The following is a 27,288-nucleotide window of genomic DNA, read 5'->3' on the forward strand; positions in this document are numbered from 1 at the left end:
CCTTCCTAAATGTCAAATATCCTTGAATATTCAGTTCCCAGACTTGGTCACCCTGTAGCCACTTTTCTGTTCTGTTCAGTTAGATCATACCCATTTACCGCGATCTGGATCTTTAAGTCATCTACCTTGTTGCGAATGCTGTGTGCATTCAGGTAGAGTGCCCTAAACCTTGTCTTCTTGACAGTTATTCTAAGCTTAGTTGATGCTCACCTTTGTTTTGCCGGCCTTCTAATGTCACTTGCTACTTTTCTACCTCCTGTTACCAGCTTTGCTTCTAATTTGAGCTACCCCTCAGGTTCCCATCCCCCGGACAAGCTGGTTTAAACCCTCCCAAAAGAACTAGCAAATCTCTCTGCAAGCATATTCATGCTGGTCCTGTTAAATAAATGCTGGCCTAATGATATCCACATTCCACATGCGTAATGAGGCAGGGTTAATTAGTAATCTCATAGCAAAAGATCCTCTGGAAAAAGTGATCATAATACAGTTGAATTCCACATTAATTTTGAGTGTGACATACTGGAGTCCAAAACAAGAATCTTAAATTTAAAGCCAATTACATAGGTATGAGGCAAGAGCTGGCTAAGATTGATTTGAGTAAATAGACTCAAAGGTTTGGCAGTAAATAAACAGTGGGAAACATTTTTTTAAAAAGGTTCAAAATGTTCAACGAAAACATGTTTCATTAAAAAAGAAACAAAATCTCAGTGAGAAAGATCCATCCATGGCTTAGGAGGCAAGATAAGGATAGTATTAGATTAAAAAAAGAGGCTTATAATATCGTGAAGAATTGTAGTTATCCTAAGGATTTGGAGGGTTTTAGAAACCAGCGAAGGGTGACCAAGAAGTTATTATAAAAAGTAAAAACAGAATGAGAGTAAACTAGCCAGTAATGTAAAATCAGATTGTAAGAGCTTTTACAAATAGAGAAAAAGAAGAGTAGCTAAAGTAAATATTGGTCCCTCAGAGGCACGGACAGGAGAAAGTATCATGGGAAATGAAGAAATTCCAGAGATGCTGAACAAATATTCTGTATCTTCACACTCCTGACTTGTGCCTTGTAGATGGTGGGAAGGATTTGGGGACCCAGGAGGTGAGTCACTTGCCACAGAATACCCAGCCTCTGACCTTCTCTTGTAGCCACATGTAGCTGCCACCTGCCATGTGTCTGGCATTTCACCTATGTATCCATATCCTCCTGATGTTTGTACCATCCACCTCATTGTTTACTATATTTCTGACTTCTGTATCATCTGTAAACTTTGAAATTATGCCCTGTATACCCAAGTCCAGGCCATTAATACATATCAAGAAGAGTTGTGGTCATAACACTGACCCCTGGGGAGCACCACTGTATACATCCGTTCAGCCTACAAAAAAACATTCATCACTACTCTCTGCTCCTGTCCATTAGCCATTTTTATATCCATGTTGTCACTGACCTTTAATTCCAGGGGCTTTAATTTTGATATTTTATCAATATGTGGTACTTTAGTCAGGCCACACTTAGAATATTGCGCGCAATTCTGGTCGCCACACTACCAGAAGGACGTGGAGGCTTTGGAGAGGGTACAGAAGAGGTTTACCAGGATGTTGCCTGGTCTGGAGGGCATTAGCTATGAGGAGAGGTTGGATAAACTCGGATTGTTTTCACTGGAACGACGGAGGTGGAGGGGCGACATGATAGAGGTTTACAAAGTTATGAGTGGAATGGACAGAGTGGATAGTCAGAAGCTTTTTCCCAGGGTGGAAGAGTCAGTTACTAGGGGACATAGGTTTAAGGTGAGAGGGGAAAACTTTAGAGGGGATGTGCGAGGCAAGTTCTTTACACAGAGGGTGGTGAGTGCCTGGAACTTGTTGCCGGGGGAGGTGGTGGAAGCAGGTACGATAATGACGTTTAAGAGGCATCTTGACAAATACATGAATAGGATGGGAATAGAGGGATACGGTCCCCGGAAGTGCGGAAGGTGTTAGTTTAGGCAGGCATCAAGATCGGCGCAGGCTTGGAGGGCCGAATGGCCTGTTCCTGTGCTGTACTGTTCTTTGTTCTTTGTTCTTTATCACTCGTCTGTTGAAAGTCCAGATACACAATGTCAACTGCATTACCTTTATCAACCCTCTCCATTACTTCATAAAAGAACTTAATCAGGTTTGCTTTAACATTCTCCACCTCTTCACCTCGCTTTCCTCCTTTAAGACACTCCTTAAAACCTACCTCTTTGACCAAGCTTTTGGTTATCTGACCTAATATCTCCTTTTGTGGCTCAGTGTCATGCTTTGTTTTATAAATAGGTGGCACAGTGGCGCAGTGGTTAGCACCGCAGCCTCACAGCTCCAGCGACCCGGGTTCAATTCTGGGTACTGCCTGTGCGGAGTTTGCAAGTTCTTCCTGTGTCTGCGTGGGTTTTCTCTGGGTGCTCTGGTTTCCTCCCACAGCCAAAGACTTGCAGGTTGATAGGTAAATTGGCCAATATAAATTGCCCCTAGTGTAGGTAGGTGGTAGGGGAATTGTGGGGATGTGATAGGAATATGGGGTTAATGTAAGATTAGTATAAATGGGTGGTTGATGGTCAGCACAGACTCGGTGGGCCGAAGGGCCTGTTTCAGTGCTGTATCTCTAAATATAAAATATAGAATAAATAAAAATATAAGTGCTCCTGTGAAGCACCTTGGGACACTTTATTACGTTAAAGGCGCTATATAAATATAGACTCATAGAATGGTTACTGCACAGAAGGAGGCTATTCAACCCATCATGTCTGTGCTGACTCTCTGAAAGAGCAACTTGCCTGGTCCCAATTCACTGGCTTTTCCCTGTAGCCCTGCAAATTTTTTCTCTTCAGTTAAATATCCAATTCTCTTTTGAAAACCATGATTGAATCTACCTCTACCATGCTCTCGGGCAGGAGATTCCAGATTCTAACCACTTGCTGCGTAAGAAAGGTTTTTCCTCATGTCGCCATTGCTTCTTTTGCCAATTACCTTAAATTGGTGCCTTCTGGTTCTTGATCCTTTCACAAGTGGGAACAGTTTCTCCGTATCTACTCTGTCCAGTCCCCTCACGATTTTGAACACACCTATCAAATCTCCTTTTAATCTTCTCTTCTACAAGGAGAACAGCCTCAGCTTCTCCAAACTATTCAAATAACTCTAGAACCATTCTCATGAATCTTTTCTGCATCCTCTCTAATGCCTTCACATTCTTCTTAAAGTGTGGTGCCCAGAACTGGACAATCCTCCAGTTGAGGCCAAACTAGTGTTTTATACAGGTTTATCATAACTTCCTTGTTTTTATACTCTATGCCCCTATTTATAAAGCCCAGGATCCCGTAAGCTTTATTAACAGCTTTCTCAGCCTGCTCTGCCACCTTCAATGATTTGTGCACATATACCCCCCCAGGTCCCTCTGCTCCTGCACCCCATTTGAATTGTACCCTTTATTTTATATTGCCTCTCCTTGTTCTCCCTACCAAGTGAATCACTTCACACTTTTCTGCAATAAATTTCATCTGCCACATGTCTGCCCATTTCACCAGCCTGTCTATCTCCTCTTCTGTGACATAACTGACTGAGTACCTTCAGAAAATCAAAATATAGTATGGACCAGAATCTCCTCCACCCTTGAACAGAAGGAGGGTAGGACTTCCATCCGCCCATGTGAACCACAGCCAACTTTACTGTGGGGGTGAAGGGGCTCATTTTATGCATTGTTTCTTTTGATTTACTGGTTGTGGGAGAGAAGGAAATGCAGTGCAGCTGCAGCATTTAAAATGCTGCAATTTCTTGGAGAACCAGAAGCACAGGAAACGGGAAAAAATGACAGAAGGAGGAGCTGGACCTGGGGCTAAGACTCTTTAGCTGATGTGTTAATTGATAGGATAAAGGTGAGGAGAGATAATCTCCTCAGCATTTAAGAAAGGCAGCTACAGAAAAAGGTCTTGGGGACTTTCTGGAGGGAGGTGTCTGAGGCAGTGGGTGCCACCTCCATCACCCATCAGATTACCACATAGTTTTTAGTTTTTTAGTTTTAGAGATACAGCACTGAAACAGGCCCTTCGGCCCACCGAGTCTGTGCCGACCATCAACCTCCCATTTATACTAATCCTACACTGATCCCATATTCCAACCACATCCTCACCTGTCCCTATATTTCCCTACCACCTACCTATACTAGGGGCAATTTACAATGGCCAATTTACCTATCAACCTGCAAGTCTTTGGCATGTGGGAGGAAACCTGAGCACCCGGAGGAAACCCACGCAGACACAGGGAGAACTTGCAAACTCCACACAGGCAGTACCCAGAATCGAACCCGGGTCGCTGGAGCTGTGAGGCTGCGGTGCTAACCACTGCGCCACTGTGCCGCCCATAGTGCAGGAAAAGGCTTAGTTGCCTTACGGGACTGTGAAGGCACCAGCACCTTGCAGATTTTTGGAATGTTGTTAGAAGCATGACTTACCAGCTTGTTAATTTGTAAATAACAGAATGGATATTACAGGAAAATATCAACGTCCTCACCGTCATGGTGAGCCAGTGACTTCTGCCTGAGAGCAAAGGTGGCAGTGTAATGCTCCCATGAGGGATGATTGATGCTACACTGAACCTGGAAGCTTTATTCCCAGAGAATGGAGTCAGATTCCTGATAAAAGGTTAATGTCATGCTAAGAAAGTGCCATTCTCGCTCTGTGTTCTCTTTGTAAAGGAGAAAATGGCCTATGATAGGCCATGAGGTGAGCAATATCTGTCCTGAGAGCCCTGGCTGCTCAGGAGGAATAGGCTGTGCAGTTAACTGACTGTGGGAGAGGAAGTGGGAGATGAGGAAGTGGGAGTTGAGTTGCTTGGATTGGATTGGGAAATGATGCTGAAAATCTGCAGTTCAGTAAGGAAAATACCTGGTCTTATGTCAGAGCATAGAACCATTGTCTACTTAAGCAATGAACTGTTTCCTTTGATACTGTCAGGGTCAGTCTGAGCTGCACAGGGTCACTGCTTTGCCCACACCATGGTGGCACCTTATTCACTCAACTACCAGTCTATATACACACATTAAGTGGGTTCCTGGGGGTGAGGGGGGGTGGTGGTGGGTTGGGAAGTGGAGAGAAATGTTTTAGTGAATCAAAGGGAATGTAGAAACCGGAATAAGCCATTCAGCAGCCCCTTGGGTCTGCTGTGTCTAACCGATTCCTGCTCCGCCTGTACTCGGCCCAACGGTCCCCTGCTCCGCCTGTGCTCGGCCTGACAGTCCCCTGCTCCGCCTGTACTCGGCCCAACGGTCCCCTGCTCCGCCTGTGCTCGGCCCGACAGTCCCCTGCTCCGCCTGTGCTCGGCCCGACAGTCCCCTGCTCCGCCTGTGCTCGGCCCAACAGTCCCCTGCTCCGCCTGTGCTCGGCCCAACAGTCCCCTGCTCCACCTGTGCTCAGCCCGACAGTCCCCTGCTCCGCCTGTGCTCAGCCCAACAGTCCCCTGCTCCGCCTGTGCTCGGCCCGACGGTCCCCTGCTCCGCCTGTGCTCGGCCCGACAGTCCCCTGCTCCGCCTGTGCTCGGCCCGACGGTCCCCTGCTCCGCCTGTGCTCAGCCCGACAGTCCCCTGCTCCACCAGTGCTCGGCCCGACGGTCCCCTGTTCTGCCTGTGCTCGGCCCGACGGTCCCCTTCTCCGCCTGTGCTCGGCCCGACAGTCCCCTGCTCCGCCTGTGCTCGGCCCAACAGTCCCCTGCTCCGCCTGTGCTCGGCCCGACAGTCCCCTGCTCCGCCTGTGCTCAGCCCGACAGTCCCCTACTCCGCCTGTGCTCGGCCCAACAGTCCCCTGCTCCGCTTGTGCTCGGCCCAACAGTCCCCTGCTCCGCTTGTGCTCGGCCCGATGGTCCCCTGCTCCGCCTGTGCTCGGCCCAACGGTCCCCTGCTCCGCTTGTGCTCGGCCCGATGGTCCCCTGCTCCGCCTGTGCTCAACCCGACGGTCCCTGCTCCGCCTGTGCTCGGCCTGACGGTCTCCTGCTCCGCCTGTGCTCGGCCTGACGGTCTCCTGCTCTGCCTGTGCTCGGCCTGATGGTCTCCTGCTCCATTTGTGCTCAGCCCGACAGTCCCCTGCTCCGCCTGTGCTCGGCCCAACAGTCCCCTGCTCCGCCTGTGCTCGGCCCGACGGTCCCCTGCTCCACCTGTGCTCGGCCCGACTGTCCCCTGCTCCGCCTGTGCTCGGCCCAACAGTCCCCTGCTCCGCCTGTGCTCGGCCCGATAGTCCCCTGCTCCATCTGTGCTCAACCCGACAGTCTCCTGCTCCGCCTGTGCTCGGCCCAACAGTCCCCTGCTGCACCTGTGCTCGGCCCGACAGTCCCCTGCTCCGCCTGTGCTCGGCCCGACAGTCCCCTGCTCCGCCTGTGCTCGGCCCGACAGTCCCCTGCTCCGCCTGTGCTCCGCCTGACGGTCTCCTGCTCCGCCTGTGCTCGGCCCGACGGTCTCCTGCTACGCCTGTGCTCGGCCTGACGGTCTCCTGTTCCGCCTGTGCTCGGCCCAGTGTGCTCCCTCAGGTGAATGTGAAATATCTCACAGGGTTTTGGAAGAACAGCAGGTGGAGTTCTTCCCAGTGCACTGGGGGATATTTATCATCACTAAAACAAATTATTAGTGCATTATCACATTGCTATTTGTGGGATCTTGCTGTGTGAAAATTGGCTGCCACGTTTCCTATATTGCAGCAGTGACTATGCTTAAGTGCCAAAGTATTGAATTGGCTGTAAAGAGCTTTGGAACGTGATAGCCTGGATAGAAATGCACGTCTTTGTTATTACCATTCTCTATGTAATGCAGCTGATCTGGACTAGCAGTACAGCCAACTAGTGTTAGATATATGCAGCAAGGGTGAGATGCCTTGCCATTGTCTTCACATTTTCTAATCAGAATGCTCTTTGTTGCTGTGGCAGGTTTTTGTCAAAATGCTGTTGCTGGTTTGTTTGAATATAGCCAGTCTTTGGATAGGCTACCTCTCTGTCCGGGCACAACGAATAGCATTCCTGGAGACGAGGAAAAATATTGAGGGCCGACTGCTATTGGAAGATGAAAATGAAAGACAGGTAACACAAGAGGGGAAGAAGAGAGATTTCCACATGACACTGTTTCATAGAGTGCACCTGCTTCTGAGCATCTCCCTCAATCCCACCCTCCTTCTCACCGTATCCCTCAGTCTCACCTTCTCACCAAATCCCTCAGTCCCACCTTCTCACCAAATCCCTCAGTCCCACCTTCTCACCGAATCCCTCAGTCCCACCTTCTCACCGTATCCCTCAGTCCCACCTTCTCACCAAATCCCTCAGTCCCACCTTCTCACCGAATCCCTCAGTCCCACCTTCTCACCGCATCCCTCAGTCTCACCTTCTCACCAAATCCCTCAGTCCCACCTTCTCACCAAATCCCTCAGTCCCACCTTCTCACCGAATCCCTCAGTCCCACCTTCTCACCGTATCCCTCAGTCGCACCTTCTCACCAAATCCCTCAGTCCCACCTTCTCACCGAATCCCTCAGTCCCACCTTCTCACCGAATCCCTCAGTCCCACCTTCTCACCAAATCCCTCAGTCCCGCCTTCTCACCAAATCCCTCAGTCCCGCCTTCTCACCGAATCCCTCAGTCCCACCTTCTCACCGTATCCCTCAGTCCCACCTTCTCACCAAATCCCTCAGTCCCACCTTCTCACCGTATCCCTCAGTCCCACCTTCTCACCAAAATCCCTCAGTCCCACCTTCTCACCATATCCCTCAGTCCCACCTTCTCACCGTATCCCTCAGTCCCACCTTCTCACCGTATCCCTCAGTCCCACCTTCTCACCAAATCCCTCAGTCCCACCTTCTCACCATATCCCTCAGTCCCACCTTCTCACCGTATCCCTCAGTCCCACCTTCTCACCAAAATCCCTCAGTCCCACCTTCTCACCAAATCCCTCAGTCCCACCTTCTCATCAAAATCCCTCAGTCCCACCCACCTTCTCACCAAAATCCCTCAGTCCTACCTTCTCACCAAATCCCTCAGTCCCACCCACCTTCTCACCAAAATCCCTCAGTCCCACCTTCTCACCGTATCCCTCAGTCCCACCTTCTCACCAAATCCCTCAGTCCCACCTTCTCACCAAATCCCTCAGACCCACCTTCGCACCGTATCCCTCAGTCCCACCTTATCACCGTATCCCACAGACCCACCTTCTCACCAAATCCCTCAGTCCCACCCAACTTCTCACCAAAATCCCTCAGTCCCATCTTCTCGCCAAATCCCTCAGTCCCACCTTCTCACCAAATCCCTCAGTCCCACCCACCTTCTCACCAAAATCCCTTAGTCCCACCTTCTCACCAAATCCCTCAGTCCCACCTTCTCACCGTATCCCTCAGTCCCACCCACCTTCTCACCGTATCCCTCAGTGCCACGTTCTCACCGTATCGCTCGGTCCCACCTTATCACCGTATCCCACAGTCCCACCTTCTCACCAAATCGCTCAGTCCCACCTTCTCACCATATCCCTCAGTCCCACCCAACTTATCACCGTATCCCTCAGTCCCACCCACCTTCTCACCGTATCCCTCACTCGCACCTTCTCACCGTATCCCTCACTCGCACCTTCTCACCAAATCCCTCAGTCCCACCTTCTCGCCGTATCCCTCAGTCCCACCTTCTCACCAAATCCCTCAGTCCCACCTTCTCACCAAATCCCTCAGTCCCACCTTCTCACCAAATCCCTCAGTCCCACCTTCTCGCCGTATCAGTCCCACCTTCTCACCAAATCCCTCAGTCCCACCTTCTCACCAAAATCCCTCAGTCCCACCTTCTCGCCGTATCGCTCAGTCCTACCTTATCACCGTATCCCACAGTCCCATCTTCTCACCAAAGGCCTCAGTCCCACCTTATCACCGTATCCCTCAGTCCCACCCTCCTTCTCAACGTATCCCTCAGTGCCACCTTCTCACCAAATCCCTCAGTCCCACCTTCTCGCCGTATCCCTCAGTCCCACCTTATCACCGTATTCCACAGTCCCACCTTCTTACCAAATCCCTCAGTCCCACCTTATCACCGTATCCCTCAGTCCCACCTTCTCACCGTATCCCTCAGTCCCACCTCACCAAATCCCTCAGTCCCACCTTCTCACCAAATCCCTCAGTCCCACCTTCTCACCAATTCCCTCAGTCCCACCTTCTCACCGAATCCCTCAGTCCCACCTTCTCACCAAATCCCTCAGTCCCACCCACCTTCTCACCAAATCCCTCAATCCCACCCACCTTTCACCAAATCCCTCAGATCCACCCACCTTCTCACCAAAATCCCTCAGTCCCACCTTCTCAACGTATTCCTCAATCCCACCCACCTTCTCACCGTATCCCTCAGTCCGACCCACCTTCACACCAAAATCCCTCAGTCCCACCTTCTCGCCATATTCCTCAGTCCCACCTTCTCACCGTATCCCTCAGTCCCACCTTCTCACCAAATCCCTCAGTCCCACTTTCTCACCGTTTCCCTCAGTCCCATCCACCTTCTCACCATATCCCTCAGTCCCACCTACTTTCTCACCGTATCCCTCAGTCCCACCTTCTCACCGTATCCCTCAGTCCCACCCACCATCTCACCGTATCTCTCAGTGCCACCTTTTCACCAAAATCCCTCAGTCCCACATTCTCACCGTATCCCTCAGTCCCACCTTCTCACCAAATCCCTCAGTCCCACCCACCTTCTCACCAAAATCCCTCAGTCCCACCTTTTCACCAAATCCCTCAGTCCCACCCACCTTCTCACCAAAATCGCTCAGTCCCACCTTCTCACCGTATCCCTCACTCCCACCTTCTCACCGTATCCCTCACTCCCACCTTCTCACCGTATCCCTCAGTCCCACCTTATCACCGTATCCCACAGTCCCACCTTCTCACCAAATCCCTCAGTCCCACCTTATCACCGTATCCCTCAGTCCCACCCTCCTTCTCAACATATCCCTCAGTGCCACCTTCTCACCAAATCCCTCAGTCCCACCCACCTTTCACCAAATCCCTCAGATCCACACACCTTCTCACCAAATCCCTCAATCCCACCCACCTTTCACCAAATCCCTCAGATCCACCCACCTTCTCACCAAAATCCCTCAGTCCCACCTTCTCGCCATATTCCTCAGTCCCACCTTCTCACCGTATCCCTCAGTCCCACCTTCTCACCAAATCCCTCAGTCCCACTTTCTCACCGTTTCCCTCAGTCCCACCTACTTTCTCACCGTATCCCTCAGTCCCACCTTCTCACCGTATCCCTCAGTCCCACCCACCATCTCACCGTATCCCTCAGTCCCACCTTCTCACCAAATCCCTCAGTCCCACCCACCTTCTCACCAAAATCCCTCAGTCCCACCTTCTCACCAAATCCCTCAGTCCCACCCACCTTCTCACCAAAATCGCTCAGTCCCACCTTCTCACCGTATCCCTCACTCCCACCTTCTCACCGTATCCCTCACTCCCACCTTCTCACCGCATCCCTCACTCCCACCTTATCACCGTATCCCTCATCCAACCTTCTCACCAAATCCCTCAGTCCCAGCTTCTCACCGTATCCCTCACACGCACCTTATCACCGTATCCCTCAGTCCCACCCACCTTCTCACCGCATCCCTCAGTGCCACCTTCTCACCGTGTCCCTCACTCGCACCGTCTCACCAAATCCCTCAGTCCCACCTTCTCACCAAATGCCTCAGTCCCACCTTCTCACCAAAATCCCTCAGTCCCACCTTCTTGCCGTATCCCTCAGTCCTACCTTATCACCGTATCCCACAGTCCCATCTTCTCACCAAAGGCCTCAGTCCCACCTTCTCACCAAATCCCTCAGTCCCACCTTCTCGCCGTATCCCTTAGTCCCACCTTATCACCGTATTCCACAGTCCCACCTTCTCACCAAATCCCTCAGTCCCACCTTATCACCGTATCCCTCAGTCCCACCCTCCTTCTCAACATATCCCTCAGTGCCACCTTCTCACTAAATCCCTCAGTCCCACCTTCTCACCAAATCCCTCAGTCCCACCTTCTCACCGAATCCCTCAGTCCCACCTTCTCACCAAATCCCTCAGTCCCACCCACCTTCTCACCAAATCCCTCAATCCCACCCACCTTTCACCAAATCCCTCAGATCCACCCACCTTCTCACCAAAATCCCTCAGTCCCACCTTCTCGCCATATTCCTCAGTCCCACCTTCTCACCGTATCCCTCAGTCCCACCTTCTCACCAAATCCCACAGTCCCACTTTCTCACCGTTTCCCTCAGTCCCATCCACCTTCTCACCATATCCCTCAGTCCCACCTACTTTCTCACCGTATCCCTCAGTCCCACCTTCTCACCGTATCCCTCAGTCCCACCCACCATCTCACCGTATCTCTCAGTGCCACCTTCTCACCAAAATCCCTCAGTCCCACATTCTCACCGTATCCCTCAGTCCCACCTTCTCACCAAATCCCTCAGTCCCACCCACCTTCTCACCAAAATCCCTCAGTCCCACCTTCTCACCAAATCCCTCAGTCCCACCCACCTTCTCACCAAAATCGCTCAGTCCCACCTTCTCACCGTATCCCTCACTCCCACCTTCTCACCGTATCCCTCAGTCCCACCTTATCACCGTATCCCACAGTCCCACCTTCTCACCAAATCCCTCAGTCCCACCTTATCACCGTATCCCTCAGTCCCACCCTCCTTATCAACATATCCCTCAGTGCCAGCTTCTCACCAAATCCCTCAGTCCCACCCACCTTCTCACCAAATCCCTCAATCCCACCCACCTTTCACCAAATCCCTCAGATCCACCCACCTTCTCACCAAATCCCTCAATCCCACCCACCTTTCACCAAATCCCTCAGATCCACCCACCTTCTCACCAAAATCCCTCAGTCCCACCTTCTCGCCATATTCCTCAGTCCCACCTTCTCACCGTATCCCTCAGTCCCACCTTCTCACCATATCCCTCAGTCCCAACTACTTTCTCCGTATCCCTCAGTCCCACCTTCTCACCGTATCCCTCAGTCCCACCCACCATCTCACCGTATCCCTCAGTCCCACCTTCTCACCAAATCCCTCAGTCCCACCCACCTTCTCACCAAATCCCTCAGTCCCACCCACCTTCTCACCAAATCCCTCAATCCCACCCACCTTTCACCAAATCCCTCAGATCCACCCACCTTCTCACCAAAATCCCTCAGTCCCACCTTCTCGCCATATTCCTCAGTCCCACCTTCTCACCGTATCCCTCAGTCCCACCTTCTCACCAAATCCCACAGTCCCACTTTCTCACCGTTTCCCTCAGTCCCATCCACCTTCTCACCATATCCCTCAGTCCCACCTACTTTCTCACCGTATCCCTCAGTCCCACCTTCTCACCGTATCCCTCAGTCCCACCCACCATCTCACCGTATCTCTCAGTGCCACCTTCTCACCAAAATCCCTCAGTCCCACATTCTCACCGTATCCCTCAGTCCCACCTTCTCACCAAATCCCTCAGTCCCACCCACCTTCTCACCAAAATCCCTCAGTCCCACCTTCTCACCAAATCCCTCAGTCCCACCCACCTTCTCACCAAAATCGCTCAGTCCCACCTTCTCACCGTATCCCTCACTCCCACCTTCTCACCGTATCCCTCAGTCCCACCTTATCACCGTATCCCACAGTCCCACCTTCTCACCAAATCCCTCAGTCCCACCTTATCACCGTATCCCTCAGTCCCACCCTCCTTATCAACATATCCCTCAGTGCCAGCTTCTCACCAAATCCCTCAGTCCCACCCACCTTCTCACCAAATCCCTCAATCCCACCCACCTTTCACCAAATCCCTCAGATCCACCCACCTTCTCACCAAATCCCTCAATCCCACCCACCTTTCACCAAATCCCTCAGATCCACCCACCTTCTCACCAAAATCCCTCAGTCCCACCTTCTCGCCATATTCCTCAGTCCCACCTTCTCACCGTATCCCTCAGTCCCACCTTCTCACCATATCCCTCAGTCCCAACTACTTTCTCCGTATCCCTCAGTCCCACCTTCTCACCGTATCCCTCAGTCCCACCCACCATCTCACCGTATCCCTCAGTCCCACCTTCTCACCAAATCCCTCAGTCCCACCCACCTTCTCACCAAAATCCCTCAGTCCCACCTTTTCACCAAATCCCTCAGTCCCACCCACCTTCTCACCAAAATCGCTCAGTCCCACCTTCTCACCGTATCCCTCACTCCCACCTTCTTACCGTATCCCTCACTCCCACCTTCTCACCGTATCCCTCACTCCCACCTTATCACCGTATCCCTCATCCAACCTTCTCACCAAATCCCTCAGTCCCACCTTTTCACCGTATCCCTCACACGCACCTTATCACCGTATCCCTCAGTCCCACCCACATTCTCACCGCATCCCTCAGTGCCACCTTCTCACCGTATCCCTCACTCGCACCTTCTCACCAAATCCCTCAGTCCCACCTTCTCACCAAGTGCCTCAGTCCCACCTTCTCACCAAAATCCCTCAGTCCCACCTTCTTGCCGTATCCCTCAGTCCTACCTTATCACCGCATCCCTCAGTGCCACCTTCTCACCGTATCCCTCACTCGCACCTTCTCACCAAATCCCAGTCCCACCTTCTCACCAAAATCCCTCAGTCCCACCTTCTCACCAAAATCCCTCAGTCCCACCTTCTTGCCGTATCCCTCAGTCCTACCTTATCACCGTATCCCACAGTTCCACCTTCTCACCAAATCCCTCAGTCCCACCTTATCACCGTATCCTTCAGTCCCACCCACCTTCTCACCATATCCCTCAGTCCCACCCACCTTCTCACCAAAATCCCTCAGTCCCACCTTCTCGCCGTATACCTCAGTCCCACCTTATCACCGTATCCCACAGTCCCACCTTCTCACCAAATCCCTCAGTTCCACCTTATCACCGTATCCTTCAGTCCCACCCACCTTCTCACCATATCCCTCAGTCCCACCCACCTTCTCACCAAAATCCCTCAGTCTCACCTTCTCACCGTATCCCTCAGTCCCACCTTCTCACCAAATCCCTCAGTCCCACCTTCTCACCGTATCCCTCACTCGCACCTGATCACCGTATCCCTCAGTCCCACCCACCTTATCACCGTATCCCTCAGTCCCACCTTCTCACCAAATCCCTCAGTCCCACCCACCTTCTCACCAAATCCCTCAGTCCCACCCACCTTATCACCAAATCCCTCAGTCCCACCTTCTCACCGTATCCCTCAGTCCCACCTTCTCACCAAATCCCTCAGTCCCACCCACCTTCTCACCAAATCCCTCAGTCCCACCCACCTTATCACCGGATCCCTCGGTCCCACCTTCTCACCAAATCCCTCAGTCCCACCCACCTTCTCACCAAATCCCTCAGTCCCACCCACCTTGTCACCATATCCCTCAATCCCACCCACCTTCTCACCGTATTCCTGAATCCCACCCACCTTCTCACCGTATCCCGCAGTCCGACCCACCTTCTCACCAAAATCCCTCAGTCCCACCTTCTCGTCATATTCCTCAGTCCCCCCCACATTCTCACCGTATCCCTCCGTCCCACCCACATTCTCACCGTATCCCTCAGTCCCACCCACCGTCTCACCATATCCCTCAGTCCCACCCACCCTCTCACCGTATTCCTCAGTCCCACCTTCTCACCATATCCCTCAGTCCCACCCACCCTCTCACCGTATTCCTCAGTCCCACCTTCTCACCGTATCCCACAGTCCCACCTTCTCACCAAATCCCTCAGTCCCACCTTATCACCGTATCCCTCAGTCCCACCCTCCTTCTCAACATATCCCTCTGTGCCACCTTTCACCAAATCCCTCAGTCCCACCCACCTTCTCACCAAAATCCCTCAGTCCCACCTTCTCGCCATATTCCTCAGTCCCACCTTCTCACCAAATCCCTCAGTCCCATCTTCTCACCATATCCCTCAGTCCCACCTTCTCACCATATCCCTCAGTCCCACCTACTTTCTCACCGTATCCCTCAGTCCCACCTTCTCACCGTATCCCTCAGTCCCACCTTCTCACCGTATCCCTCACTCGCACCTTCTCACCAAATCCCTCAGTCCCACCTTCTCACCAAAATCCCTCAGTCCCACCTTCTCACCGTGTCCCTCAGTGCCACCTTCTCACCGTATCCCTCACTCGCACCTTCTCACCGTGTCCCTCAGTGCCACCTTCTCACCGTATCCCTCACTCGCACCTTCTCACCAAATCTCTCAGTCCCACCTTCTCACCAAAATCCCTCACTCCCACCTTCTCGCCGTATCCCTCAGTCCCACCTTATCACCGTATCCCACAGTCCCACCTTCTCACCAAATCCCTCAGTCCCACCTGATCACCGTATCCCTCAGTCCCACCCTCCTCCTCAACATATCCCTCAGTGCCACCTTCTCACCAAATCCCTCAGTGCCACCTTCTCACCGTATCCCTCACTCGCACCCTCTCACCAAATCTCTCAGTCCCACCTTCTCACCAAAATCCCTCAGTCCCACCTTCTCGCCGAATCCCTCAGTCCCACCTTATCACCGTATCCCACAGTCCCACCTTCTCACCAAATCCCTCAGTCCCACCTGATCACCGTATCCCTCAGTCCCACCCTCCTCCTCAACATATCCCTCAGTGCCACCTTCTCACCAAATCCCTCAGTCCCACCTTCTCACCGTATCCCTCAGTCCCACCCACCTTCTCACCAAAATCCCTCAGTCCCACCTTCTCACCAAATCCCTCAGTCCCACCTTCTCACCGAATCCCTCAGTCCCACCTTCTCACCAAATCCCTCAGTCCCACCCACCTTCACCAAATCCCTCAATCCCACCCACCTTTCACCAAAATCCCTCAGTCCCACCTTCTCGCCGTATCCCTCAGTCCCACCTTATCACCATATCCCTCAGTGCCACCTTCTCACCATATCCCTCAGTCCCACCGTCTCACCGTATCCCTCACTCGCACCTTCTCACCAAATCTCTCAGTCCCACCTTCTCACCAAAATCCCTCAGTCCCACCTTCTCGCCGTATCCCTCAGTCCCACCTTATCACCGTATCCCACAGTCCCACCTTCTCACCAAAATCCCTCAGTCCCACCTTCTCGCCGTATCGCTCAGTCCTACCTTATCACCGTATCCCACAGTCCCATCTTCTCACCAAAGGCCTCAGTCCCACCTTATCACCATATCCCTCAGTCCCACCCTCCTTCTCAACGTATCCCTCAGTGCCACATTGTCACCAAAATCCCTCAGTCCCACCTTCTCACCAAATCCCTCAGTCCCAGCCACCTTCTCACCAAAATCCCTTAGTCCCACCTTCTCACCAAATCCCTCAGTCCCACCTTCTCACCGTATCCCTCAGTCCCACCCACCTTCTCACCGTATCCCTCAGTGCCACGTTCTCACCGTATCGCTCGGTCCCACCTTATCACCGTATCCCACAGTCCCACCTTCTCACCAAATCGCTCAGTCCCACCTTCTCACCATATCCCTCAGTCCCACCCAACTTATCACCGTATCCCTCAGTCCCACCCACCTTCTCACCGTATCCCTCACTCGCACCTTCTCACCGTATCCCTCACTCGCACCTTCTCACCAAATCCCTCAGTCCCACCTTCTCACCAAATCCCTCAGTCCCACCTTCTCACCAAATCCCTCAGTCCCACCTTCTCACCAAAATCCCTCAGTCCCACCTTCTCGCCGTATCGCTCAGTCCTACCTTATCACCGTATCCCACAGTCCCATCTTCTCACCAAAGGCCTCAGTCCCACCTTATCACCGTATCCCTCAGTCCCACCCTCCTTCTCAACGTATCCCTCAGTGCCACATTGTCACCAAAATCCCTCAGTCCCACCTTCTCGCCGTATCCCTCAGTCCCACCTTATCACCGTATTCCACAGTCCCACCTTCTCACCAAATCCCTCAGTCCCACCTTATCACCGTATCCCTCAGTCCCACCTTCTCACCAAATCCTTCAGTCCCACCTTCTCCGTGTCCCTCACTCCCACCTTATCACCGTATCCCTCAGTCCCACCTTCTCACCGTATCCCTCAGTCTCACCTTCTCACCAAATCCCTCAGTCCCACCGACCTTATCACCGTATCCCTCAGTCTCACCTTCTCATCAAATCCCTCAGTCCCACCCACCTTCTCACCAAATCCCTCAGTCCCACCTTCTCACCAAATCCCTCAGTCCCAGCCACCTTCTCACCAAATCCCTCAGTCCCACCCACCTTCTCACCAAATCCCTCAGTCCCACCCACCTTCTCACCAAATCCCTCAGTCCCACCTTCTCACCAAATCCCTCAGTCCCACCTTATCACCGTATCCCTCAGTCCCACCCTCCTTCTCAACATATCCCTCAGTGCCACCTTCTCACCAAATCCCTCAGTCCCACCTTCTCACCAAATCCCTCAGTCCCACCTTCTCACCGAATCCCTCAGTCCCACATTCTCACCAAATCCCTCAGTCCCACCCACCTTCTCACCAAATCCCTCAATCCCACCCACCTTTCACCAAATCCCTCAGATCCACCCACCTTCTCACCAAAATCCCTCAGTCCCACCTTCTCAACGTATTCCTCAATCCCACCCACCTTCTCACCGTATCCCTCAGTCCGACCCACCTTCACACCAAAATCCCTCTGTCCCACCTTCTCGCCATATTCCTCAGTCCCACCTTCTCACCGTATCCCTCAGTCCCACCTTCTCACCAAATCCCTCAGTCCCACTTTCTCACCGTTTCCCTCAGTCCCATCCACCTTCTCACCCTTTCCCTCAGTCCCACCTACTTTCTCACCGTATCCCTCAGTCCCAACTTCTCACCGTATCCCTCAGTCCCACCCACCATCTCACCGTATCTCTCAGTGCCACCTTCTCACCAAAATCCCTCAGTCCCACATTCTCACCGTATCCCTCAGTCCCACCTTCTCACCAAATCCCTCAGTCCCACCCACCTTCTCACCAAAATCCCTCAGTCCCACCTTCTCACCAAATCCCTCAGTCCCACCCACCTTCTCACCAAAATCGCTCAGTCCCACCTTCTCACCATGTCCCTCACTCCCACCTTCTCACCGTATCCCTCACTCCCACCTTATCACCGTATCCCTCATCCAACCTTCTCACCAAATCCCTCAGTCCCACCTTCTCAACGTATCCCTCACTCACACCTTATCACCGTATCCCTCATCCAACCTTCTCTCCAAATCCCTCAGTCCCACCTTCTCAACGTTTCCCTCAGTCCCACCCACCTTCTCACCGTATCCCTCATCCAACCTTCTCACCAAAATCCCTCAGTCCCACCTTCTCGTCATATTCCTCAGTCCCACCCACCTTCTCACCGTATCCCTCCGTCCCACCCACCTTCTCACCGTATCCCTTAGTCCGACCCACCTTCTCACCAAAATCCCTCAGTCCCACCTTCTCGCCATATTCCTCAGTCCCACCTTCTCACCGTATCCCTCAGTCCCACCTTCTCTCCAAATCCCTCAGTCCCACCTTCTCAACGTTTCCCTCAGTCCCACCCACCTTCTCACCGTATCCCTCATCCAACCTTCTCACCAAAATCCCTCAGTCCCACCTCGTCATATTCCTCAGTCCCACCCACCTTCTCACCGTATCCCTCCGTCCCACCCACCTTCTCACCGTATCCCTCCGTCCCACCCACCTTCTCACCAAAATCCCTCAGTCCCACCTTCTCGCCATATTCCTCAGTCCCACCTTCTCACCGTATCCCTCAGTCCCACCTTCTCACCAAATCCCTCAGTCCCACTTTCTCACCGTTTTCCTCAGTCCCATCCACCTTCTCACCATATCCCTCAGTCCCACCTGCTTTCTCACCGTATCCCTCAGTCCCACCTTCTCACCGTATCCCTCAGTCCCACCTTCTCACCATATCCCTCTGTCCCACCCACCTTCTCACCAAAATCGTTCAGTCCCACCTTCTCACCGTATCCCTCACTCCCACCTTTTCACCGTATCCCTCAGTCCCACCCACCTTATCACCGTATCCCTCAGTCCCACCTTCTCACCAAATCCCTCAGTCCCACCCACCTTCTCACCAAATCCCTCAGTCCCACCCACCTTCTCACCAAATCCCTCGTCCCACCTTCTCACCGTATCCCTCACTCGCACCTTATCACCGTATCCCTCAGTCCCACCCACCTTATCACCGGATCCCTCAGTCCCACCTTCTCACCAAATCCCTCAGTCCCACCTTCTCACCGTATCCCTCACTCCCACCTCATCACCGTATCCCTCAGTCCCACCCACCTTATCACCGTATCCCTCAGTCCCACCTTCTCACCAAATCCCTCAGTCCCACCCACCTTCTCACCAAATCCCTCAGTCCCACACACCTTCTCACCAAATCCCTCAGTCCCACCCACCTTCTCACCAAATTCCTCAGTCCCACCTTCTCACCGTATCCCTCACTCGCACCTTATCACCGTATCCCTCAGTCCCACCCACCTTATCACCGGATCCCTCAGTCCCACCTTCTCACCAAATCCCTCAGTCCCACCTTCTCACCGTATCCCTCACTCCCACCTCATCACCGTATCCCTCAGTCCCACCTTCTCACCAAATCCCTCAGTCCCACCCACCTTCTCACCAAATCCCTCAGTCCCACCCACCTTCTCACCAATATCCCTCAGTCCCACCTTCTCACCATATCCCTCAGTCCCACCTTCTCAACGTTTCCCTCAATCCCACCCACCTTCTCACCGTATCCCTCAGACGCACCCAACTTCTCACCGTATGCCTCAGTCCCATCCACCTTCTCACCGTATCCCTCAGACGCACCCAACTTCTCACCGTATCCCTCAGTCCCACCTTCTCACCTTATCCCTCAGTCTCACCTTCACACCAGAATCCCTCAGTCCCACCTTCTCGCCATATTCCTCAGTCCCACCTTCTCACCGTATCCCTCAGTCCCACCTACTCACCGTATCCCTCAGTCCCACCTTCTCACCAAATCCCTCAGTCCCACATTCTCACCGTATCCCTCAGTCCCACCTTCTCACCAAATCCCTCAGTCCCACCCACCTTCTCACCAAATCCCTCAGTCCCACCCACCTTCTCACCAAATCCCTCAGTCCCACCCACCTTCTCACCAAATCCCTCAGTCCCACCTTCTCACCGTATCCCTCACTCGCACCTTATCACCGTATCCCTCAGTCCCACCCACCTTATCACCGGATCCCTCAGTCCCACCTTCTCACCAAATCCCTCAGTCCCACCTTCTCACCAAATCCCACACTCCCACCTCATCACCGTATCCCTCAGTCCCACCCACCTTATCACCGTATCGCTCAGTCCCACCTTCTCACCAAATCCCTCAGTCCCACCCACCTTCTCACCAAATCCCTCAGTCCAACCCACCTTCTCACCAAATCCCTCAGTCCCACCCACCTTCTCACCAATATCCCTCAGTCCCACCTTCTCACCATATCCCTCAGTCCCACCTTCTCACCGTATGCCTCAGTCCCATCCACCTTCTCACCGTATCCCTCAGACGCACCCAACTTCTCACCGTAACCCTCAGTCCCACCTTCTCACATCCCTCAGTCTCACCTTCACACCAAAATCCCTCAGTCCCACCTTCTCGCCATATTCCTCAGTCCCACCTTCTCACCGTATCCCTCAGACCCACCTACTCACCGTATCCCTCAGTCCCACCTTCTCACGAAATCCCTCAGTCCCACCATCTCACCGTATCCCTCAGTCCCACCCACCTTCTCACCAAATCCCTCAGTCACACATTCTCACCAAATCCCTCCGTCACACATTCTCACCAAATCCCTCAGTCACACATTCTCACCATATCCCTCAGTCACACATTCTCACCAAATCCCTCAGTCCCACCTTCTCACCAAATCCCTCAGTCCCACCTTCTCGCCAAATCCCTCAGTCACACATTCTCACCAAATCCCTCAGTCCCGCCTTCTCACCAAATCCCTCAGTCCCGCCTTCTCACCAAATCCCTCAGTCCCACATTCTCACCAAATCCCTCAGTCCCACCTTCTCACCAAATCCCTCAGTCCCACCTTCTCACCAAATCCCTCAGTCCCACCTTCTCACCAAATCCCTCAGTCCCACCTTCTCACCAAATCCCTCAGTCCCACCTTCTCACCAAATCCCTCAGTCACACATTCTCACCAAATCCCTCAGTCCCACATTCTCACCAAATCCCTCAGTCCCACCTTCTCACCAAATCCCTCAGTCACACATTCTCACCAAATCCCTCAGTCCCGCCTTCTCACCAAATCCCTCAGTCACACATTCTCACCAAATCCCTCAGTCCCACCTTCTCGCCGCATCCCTCAGTCCCACCTTATCACCGTATTCCACAGTCCCACCTTCTCACCAAATCCCTCAGTCCCACCTTATCACCGTATCCCTCAGTCCCACCCTCCTTCTCAACATATCCCTCAGTGCCACCTTCTCACCAAATCCCTCAGTCCCACCTTCTCACCAAATCCCTCAGTCCCACCTTCTCACCGAATCCCTCAGTCCCACCTTCTCACCAAATCCCTCAGTCCCACCCACCTTCTCACCAAATCCCTCAATCCCACCCACCAATCACCAAATCCCTCAGATCCATCCACCTTCTCACCAAAATCCCTCAGTCCCACCTTCTCAACGTATTCCTCAGTCCGACCCACCTTCACACCAAAATCCCTCAGTCCCACCTTCTCGCCATATTCCTCAGTCCCACCTTCTCACCGTATCCCTCAGTCCCACCTTCTCACCAAATCCCTCAGTCCCACTTTCTCACCGTTTCCCTCAGTCCCACCTTCTCACCAAATCCCTCAGTCCCACCCACCTTCTCACCAAAATCCCTCAGTCCCACCTTCTCACCAAATCCCTCAGTCCCACTTTCTCACCGTTTCCCTCAGTCCCACCTTCTCACCAAATCCCTCAGTCCCACCCACCTTCTCACCAAATCCCTCAGTCCCACTTTCTCACCGTTTCCCTCAGTCCCTCCTTCTCACCAAATCCCTCAGTCCCACCCACCTTCTCACCAAATCCCTCAGTCCCACTTTCTCACCGTTTCCCTCAGTCCCACCTTCTCACCAAATCCCTCAGTCCCACCCACCATCTCACCGTATCTCTCAGTCCCACCTTCTCACCAAAATCCCTCAGCTCCACATTCTCACCGTATCCCTCTGTCCCACCTTCTCACCAAATCCCTCAGTCCCACCCACCTTCTCACCAAAATCCCTCAGTCCCACCTTCTCACCAAATCCCTCAGTCCCACCCACCTTCTCACCAAAATCGCTCAGTCCCACCTTCTCACCGTATCCCTCACTCCCACCTTCTCACCGTATCCCTCACTCCCACCTTCTCACCGTATCCCTCAGTCCCACCTTATCACCGTATCCCACAGTCCCACCTTCTCACCAAATCCCTCAGTCCCACCTTATTACCGTATCCCTCAGTCCCACCCTCCTTCTCAACATATCCCTCAGTGCCACCTTCTCACCAAATCCCTCAGTCCCACCCACCTTCTCACCAAATCCCTCAATCCCACCCACCTTTCACCAAATCCCTCAGATCCACCCACCTTCTCACCAAATCCCTCAATCCCACCCACCTTTCACCAAATCCCTCAGATCCACCCACCTTCTCACCAAAATCCCTCAGTCCCACCTTCTCGCCATATTCCTCAGTCCCACCTTCTCGCCGTATTCCTCAGTCCCACCTTCTCACCGTATCCCTCAGTCCCACTTTCTCACCAAATCCCTCAGTCCCACTTTCTCACCGTTTCCCTCAGTCCCATCCACCTTCTCACCATATCCCTCAGTCCCACCTACTTTCTCACCGTATCCCTCAGTCCCACCTTCTCACCAAATCCCTCAGTCCCACCCACCTTCTCACCAAAATCGCTCAGTCCCACCTTCTCACCAAATCCCTCACTCCCACCTTCTCACCGTATCCCTCACTCCCACCTTCTCACCGTATCCCTCAGTCCCACCTTATCACCGTATCCCACAGTCCCACCTTCTCACCAAATCCCTCAGTCCCACCTTATTACCGTATCCCTCAGTCCCACCCTCCTTCTCAACATATCCCTCAGTGCCACCTTCTCACCAAATCCCTCAGTCCCACCCACCTTCTCACCAAATCCCTCAATCCCACCCACCTTTCACCAAATCCCTCAGATCCACCCACCTTCTCACCAAATCCCTCAATCCCACCCACCTTTCACCAAATCCCTCAGATCCACCCACCTTCTCACCAAAATCCCTCAGTCCCACCTTCTCGCCGTATTCCTCAGTCCCACCTTCTCGCCGTATTCCTCAGTCCCACCTTCTCACCGTATCCCTCAGTCCCACTTTCTCACCAAATCCCTCAGTCCCACCTTCTCGCCGTATTCCTCAGTCCCACCTTCTCACCGTATCCCTCAGTCCCACTTTCTCACCAAATCCCTCAGTCCCACTTTCTCACCGTTTCCCTCAGTCCCATCCACCTTCTCACCATATCCCTCAGTCCCACCTACTTTCTCACCGTATCCCTCAGTCCCACCTTCTCACCAAATCCCTCAGTCCCACCCACCTTCTCACCAAAATCGCTCAGTCCCACCTTCTCACCAAATCCCTCAGTCCCACCCACCTTCTCACCAAAATCGCTCGGTCCCACCTTATCACCGTATCCCTCATCCAACCTTCTCACCAAATCCCTCAGTCCCACCTTCTCACCGTATCCCTCACACGCACCTTATCACCGTATCCCTCAGTCCCACCCACCTTCTCACCGCATCCCTCAGTGCCACCTTCTCACCGTATCCCTCACTCGCACCTTCTCACCAAATCCCTCAGTCCCACCTTCTCACCAAATGCCTCAGTCCCACCTTCTCACCAAAATCCCTCAGTCCCACCTTCTTGCCGTATCCCTCAGTCCTACCTTATCACCGTATCCCACAGTCCCACCTTCTCACCAAATGCCTCAGTCCCACCTTCTCACCAAAATCCCTCAGTCCCACCTTCTTGCCGTATCCCTCAGTCCTACCTTATCACCGTATCCCTCAGTCCCACCTTCTCACCATATCCCTCAGTCCCACCCACCTTCTCACCAAAATCCCTCAGTCCCACCTTCTCGCCGTATACCTCAGTCCCACCTTATCACCGTATCCCACAGTCCCACCTTCTCACCAAATCCCTCAGTCCCACCTTATCACCGTATCCTTCAGTCCCACCCACCTTCTCACCATATCCCTCAGTCCCACCCACCTTCTCACCAAAATCCCTCAGTCTCACCTTCTCACCGTATCCCTCAGTCCCACCTTCTCACCAATTCCCTCAGTCCCACCTTCTCACCATATCCCTCACTCGCACCTTATCACCGTATCCCTCAGTCCCACCCACCTTATCACCGTATCCTTCAGTCCCACACACCTTCTCACCATATCCCTCAGTCCCACCCACCTTCTCACCAAAATCCCTCAGTCTCACCTTCTGACCGTATCCCTCAGTCCCACCTTCTCACCAAATCCCTCAGTCCCACCTTCTCACCATATCGCTCACTCGCACCTTATCACCAAATCCCTCAGTCCCACCTTCTCACCAAATCCCTCAGTCCCACCCACCTTCTCACCAAATCCCTCAGTCCCACCCACCTTATCACCAAATCCCTCAGTCCCACCTTCTCACCGTATCCCTCAGTCCCACCTTCTCACCAAATCCCTCAGTCCCACCCACCTTCTCACCAAATCCCTCAGTCCCACCCACCTTATCACCGTATCCCTCAGTCCCACCTTCTCACCAAATCCCTCAGTCCCACCCACCTTCTCACCAAATCCCTCAGTCCCACCCACCTTCTCACCAAATGCCTCATTCCCACCCACCTTGTCACCATATCCCTCAATCCCACCCACCTTCTCACCGTATTCCTGAATCCCACCCACCTTCTCACCGTATCCCGCAGTCCGACCCACCTTCTCACCAAAATCCCTCAGTCCCACCTTCTCGTCATATTCCTCAGTCCCACCCACCTTCTCACCGTATCCCTCCGTCCCACCCACATTCTCACCGTATCCCTCAGTCCCACCCACCGTCTCACCATATCCCTCAGTCCCACCCACCCTCTCACCGTATTCCTCAGTCCCACCTTCTCGCCGTATCCCTCAGTCCCACCTTCTCACCGTATCCCACAGTCCCACCTTCTCACCAAATCCCTCAGACCCACCTTATCACCGTATCCCTCAGTCCCACCCTCCTTCTCAACATATCCCTCTGTGCCACCTTTCACCAAATCCCTCAGTCCCACCCACCTTCTCACCAAAATCCCTCAGTCCCACATTCTTGCCATATTCCTCAGTCCCACCTTCTCACCAAATCCCTCAGTCCCATCTTCTCACCATATCCCTCAGTCCCACCTGATCAACGTATCCCTCAATCCCACCTACTTTCTCACCGTATCCCTCAGTCCCACTTTCTCACCGTATCCCTCACTCGCACCTTCACACCAAATCCCTCAGTCCCACCTTCTCACCAAAATCCCTCAGTCCCACCTTCTCACCGTATCCCTCAGTGCCACCTTCTCACCGTATCCCTCACTCGCACCTTCTCACCGCATCCCTCAGTGCCACCTTCTCACCGTATCCCTCACTCGCACCTTCTCACCAAATCTCTCAGTCCCACCTTCTCACCAAAATCCCTCAGTCCCACCTTCTCGCCGTATCCCACAGTCCCACCATCTCACCAAATCCCTCAGTCCCACCTGATCACCGTATCCCTCAGTCCCACCCTCCTCCTCAACATATCCCTCAGTGCCACCTTCTCACCGCATCCCTCAGTGCCACCTTCTCACCGTATCCCTCACTCGCACCTTCTCACCAAATCTCTCAGTCCCACCTTCTCACCAAAATCCCTCAGTCTCACCTTCTCACTGTATCCCTCAACCCACCCAACTTATCACCGCATCCCTCAGTCCCACCCACCTTCTCACCGTATCCCTCAGTCCCACCGTCTCACCGTATCCCTCACTCGCACCTTCTCACCAAATCTCTCAGTCCCACCTTCTCACCAAAATCCCTCAGTCCCACCTTCTCGCCGTATCCCTCAGTCCCACCTTATCACCGTATCCCACAGTCCCACCTTCTCACCAAAATCCCTCAGTCCCACCTTCTCGCCGTATCGCTCAGTCCTACCTTATCACCGTATCCCACAGTCCCATCTTCTCACCAAAGGCCTCAGTCCCACCTTATCACCGTATATCTCAGTCCCACCCTCCTTCTCAACGTATCCCTCAGTGCCACATTGTCACCAAAATCCCTCAGTCCCACCTTCTCACCAAATCCCTCAGTCCCACCCACCTTCTCACCAAAATCCCTTAGTCCCACCTTCTCACCAAATCCCTCAGTCCCACCTTCTCACCGTATCCCTCAGTCCCACCCACCTTCTCACCGTATCCCTCAGTGCCACGTTCTCACCGTATCGCTCGGTCCCACCTTATCACCGTATCCCACAGTCCCACCTTCTCACCAAATCGCTCAGTCCCACCTTCTCACCATATCCCTCAGTCCCACCCAACTTATCACCGTATCCCTCAGTCCCACCCACCTTCTCACCGTATCCCTCACTCGCACCTTCTCACCAAATCCCTCAGTCCCACCTTCTCACCAAATCCCTCAGTCCCACCTTCTCACCAAAATCCCTCAGTCCCACCTTCTCGCCGTATCGCTCAGTCCTACCTTATCACCGTATCCCACAGTCCCATCTTCTCACCAAAGGCCTCAGTCCCACCTTATCACCATATCCCTCAGTCCCACCCTCCTTCTCAACGTATCCCTCAGTGCCACATTGTCACCAAAATCCCTCAGTCCCACCTTCTCACCAAATCCCTCAGTCCCACCCACCTTCTCACCAAAATCCCTTAGTCCCACCTTCTCACCAAATCCCTCAGTCCCACCTTCTCACCGTATCCCTCAGTCCCACCCACCTTCTCACCGTATCCCTCAGTGCCACGTTCTCACCGTATCGCTCGGGACCACCTTATCACCGTATCCCACAGTCCCACCTTCTCACCAAATCGCTCAGTCCCACCTTCTCACCATATCCCTCAGTCCCACCCAACTTATCACCGTATCCCTCAGTCCCACCCACCTTCTCACCGTATCCCTCAGTCCCACCTTCTCACCAAATCCCTCAGTCCCACCTTCTCACCAAAATCCCTCAGTCCCACCTTCTCGCCGTATCGCTCAGTCCTACCTTATCACCGTATCCCACAGTCCCATCTTCTCACCATATTCCTCAGTCCCACCTTCTCACCTTATCCCTCAGTCCCACCCTCCTT

General features: G+C 53.2%; 1 protein-coding gene across 1 annotated transcript in view; it reads left to right on the forward strand.

Moving 5' to 3' along the window:
• LOC137359980 (adenylate cyclase type 8-like) overlaps positions 1-27,288 on the forward strand; it is a 264,866-nt gene that overhangs the window by 11,166 nt on the left and 226,412 nt on the right. The window contains exon 2 of the mRNA XM_068025574.1: positions 6,916-7,065. Within this exon, the coding sequence (XP_067881675.1) occupies positions 6,916-7,065 (150 nt within the window). The remainder of the gene's footprint in view (positions 1-6,915; positions 7,066-27,288) is intronic.

The sequence above is a fragment of the Heterodontus francisci genome, unplaced genomic scaffold (genome assembly GCF_036365525.1).
Source record: "Heterodontus francisci isolate sHetFra1 unplaced genomic scaffold, sHetFra1.hap1 HAP1_SCAFFOLD_410, whole genome shotgun sequence".
NCBI classification, from domain to species: Eukaryota; Metazoa; Chordata; class Chondrichthyes; order Heterodontiformes; family Heterodontidae; genus Heterodontus; species Heterodontus francisci.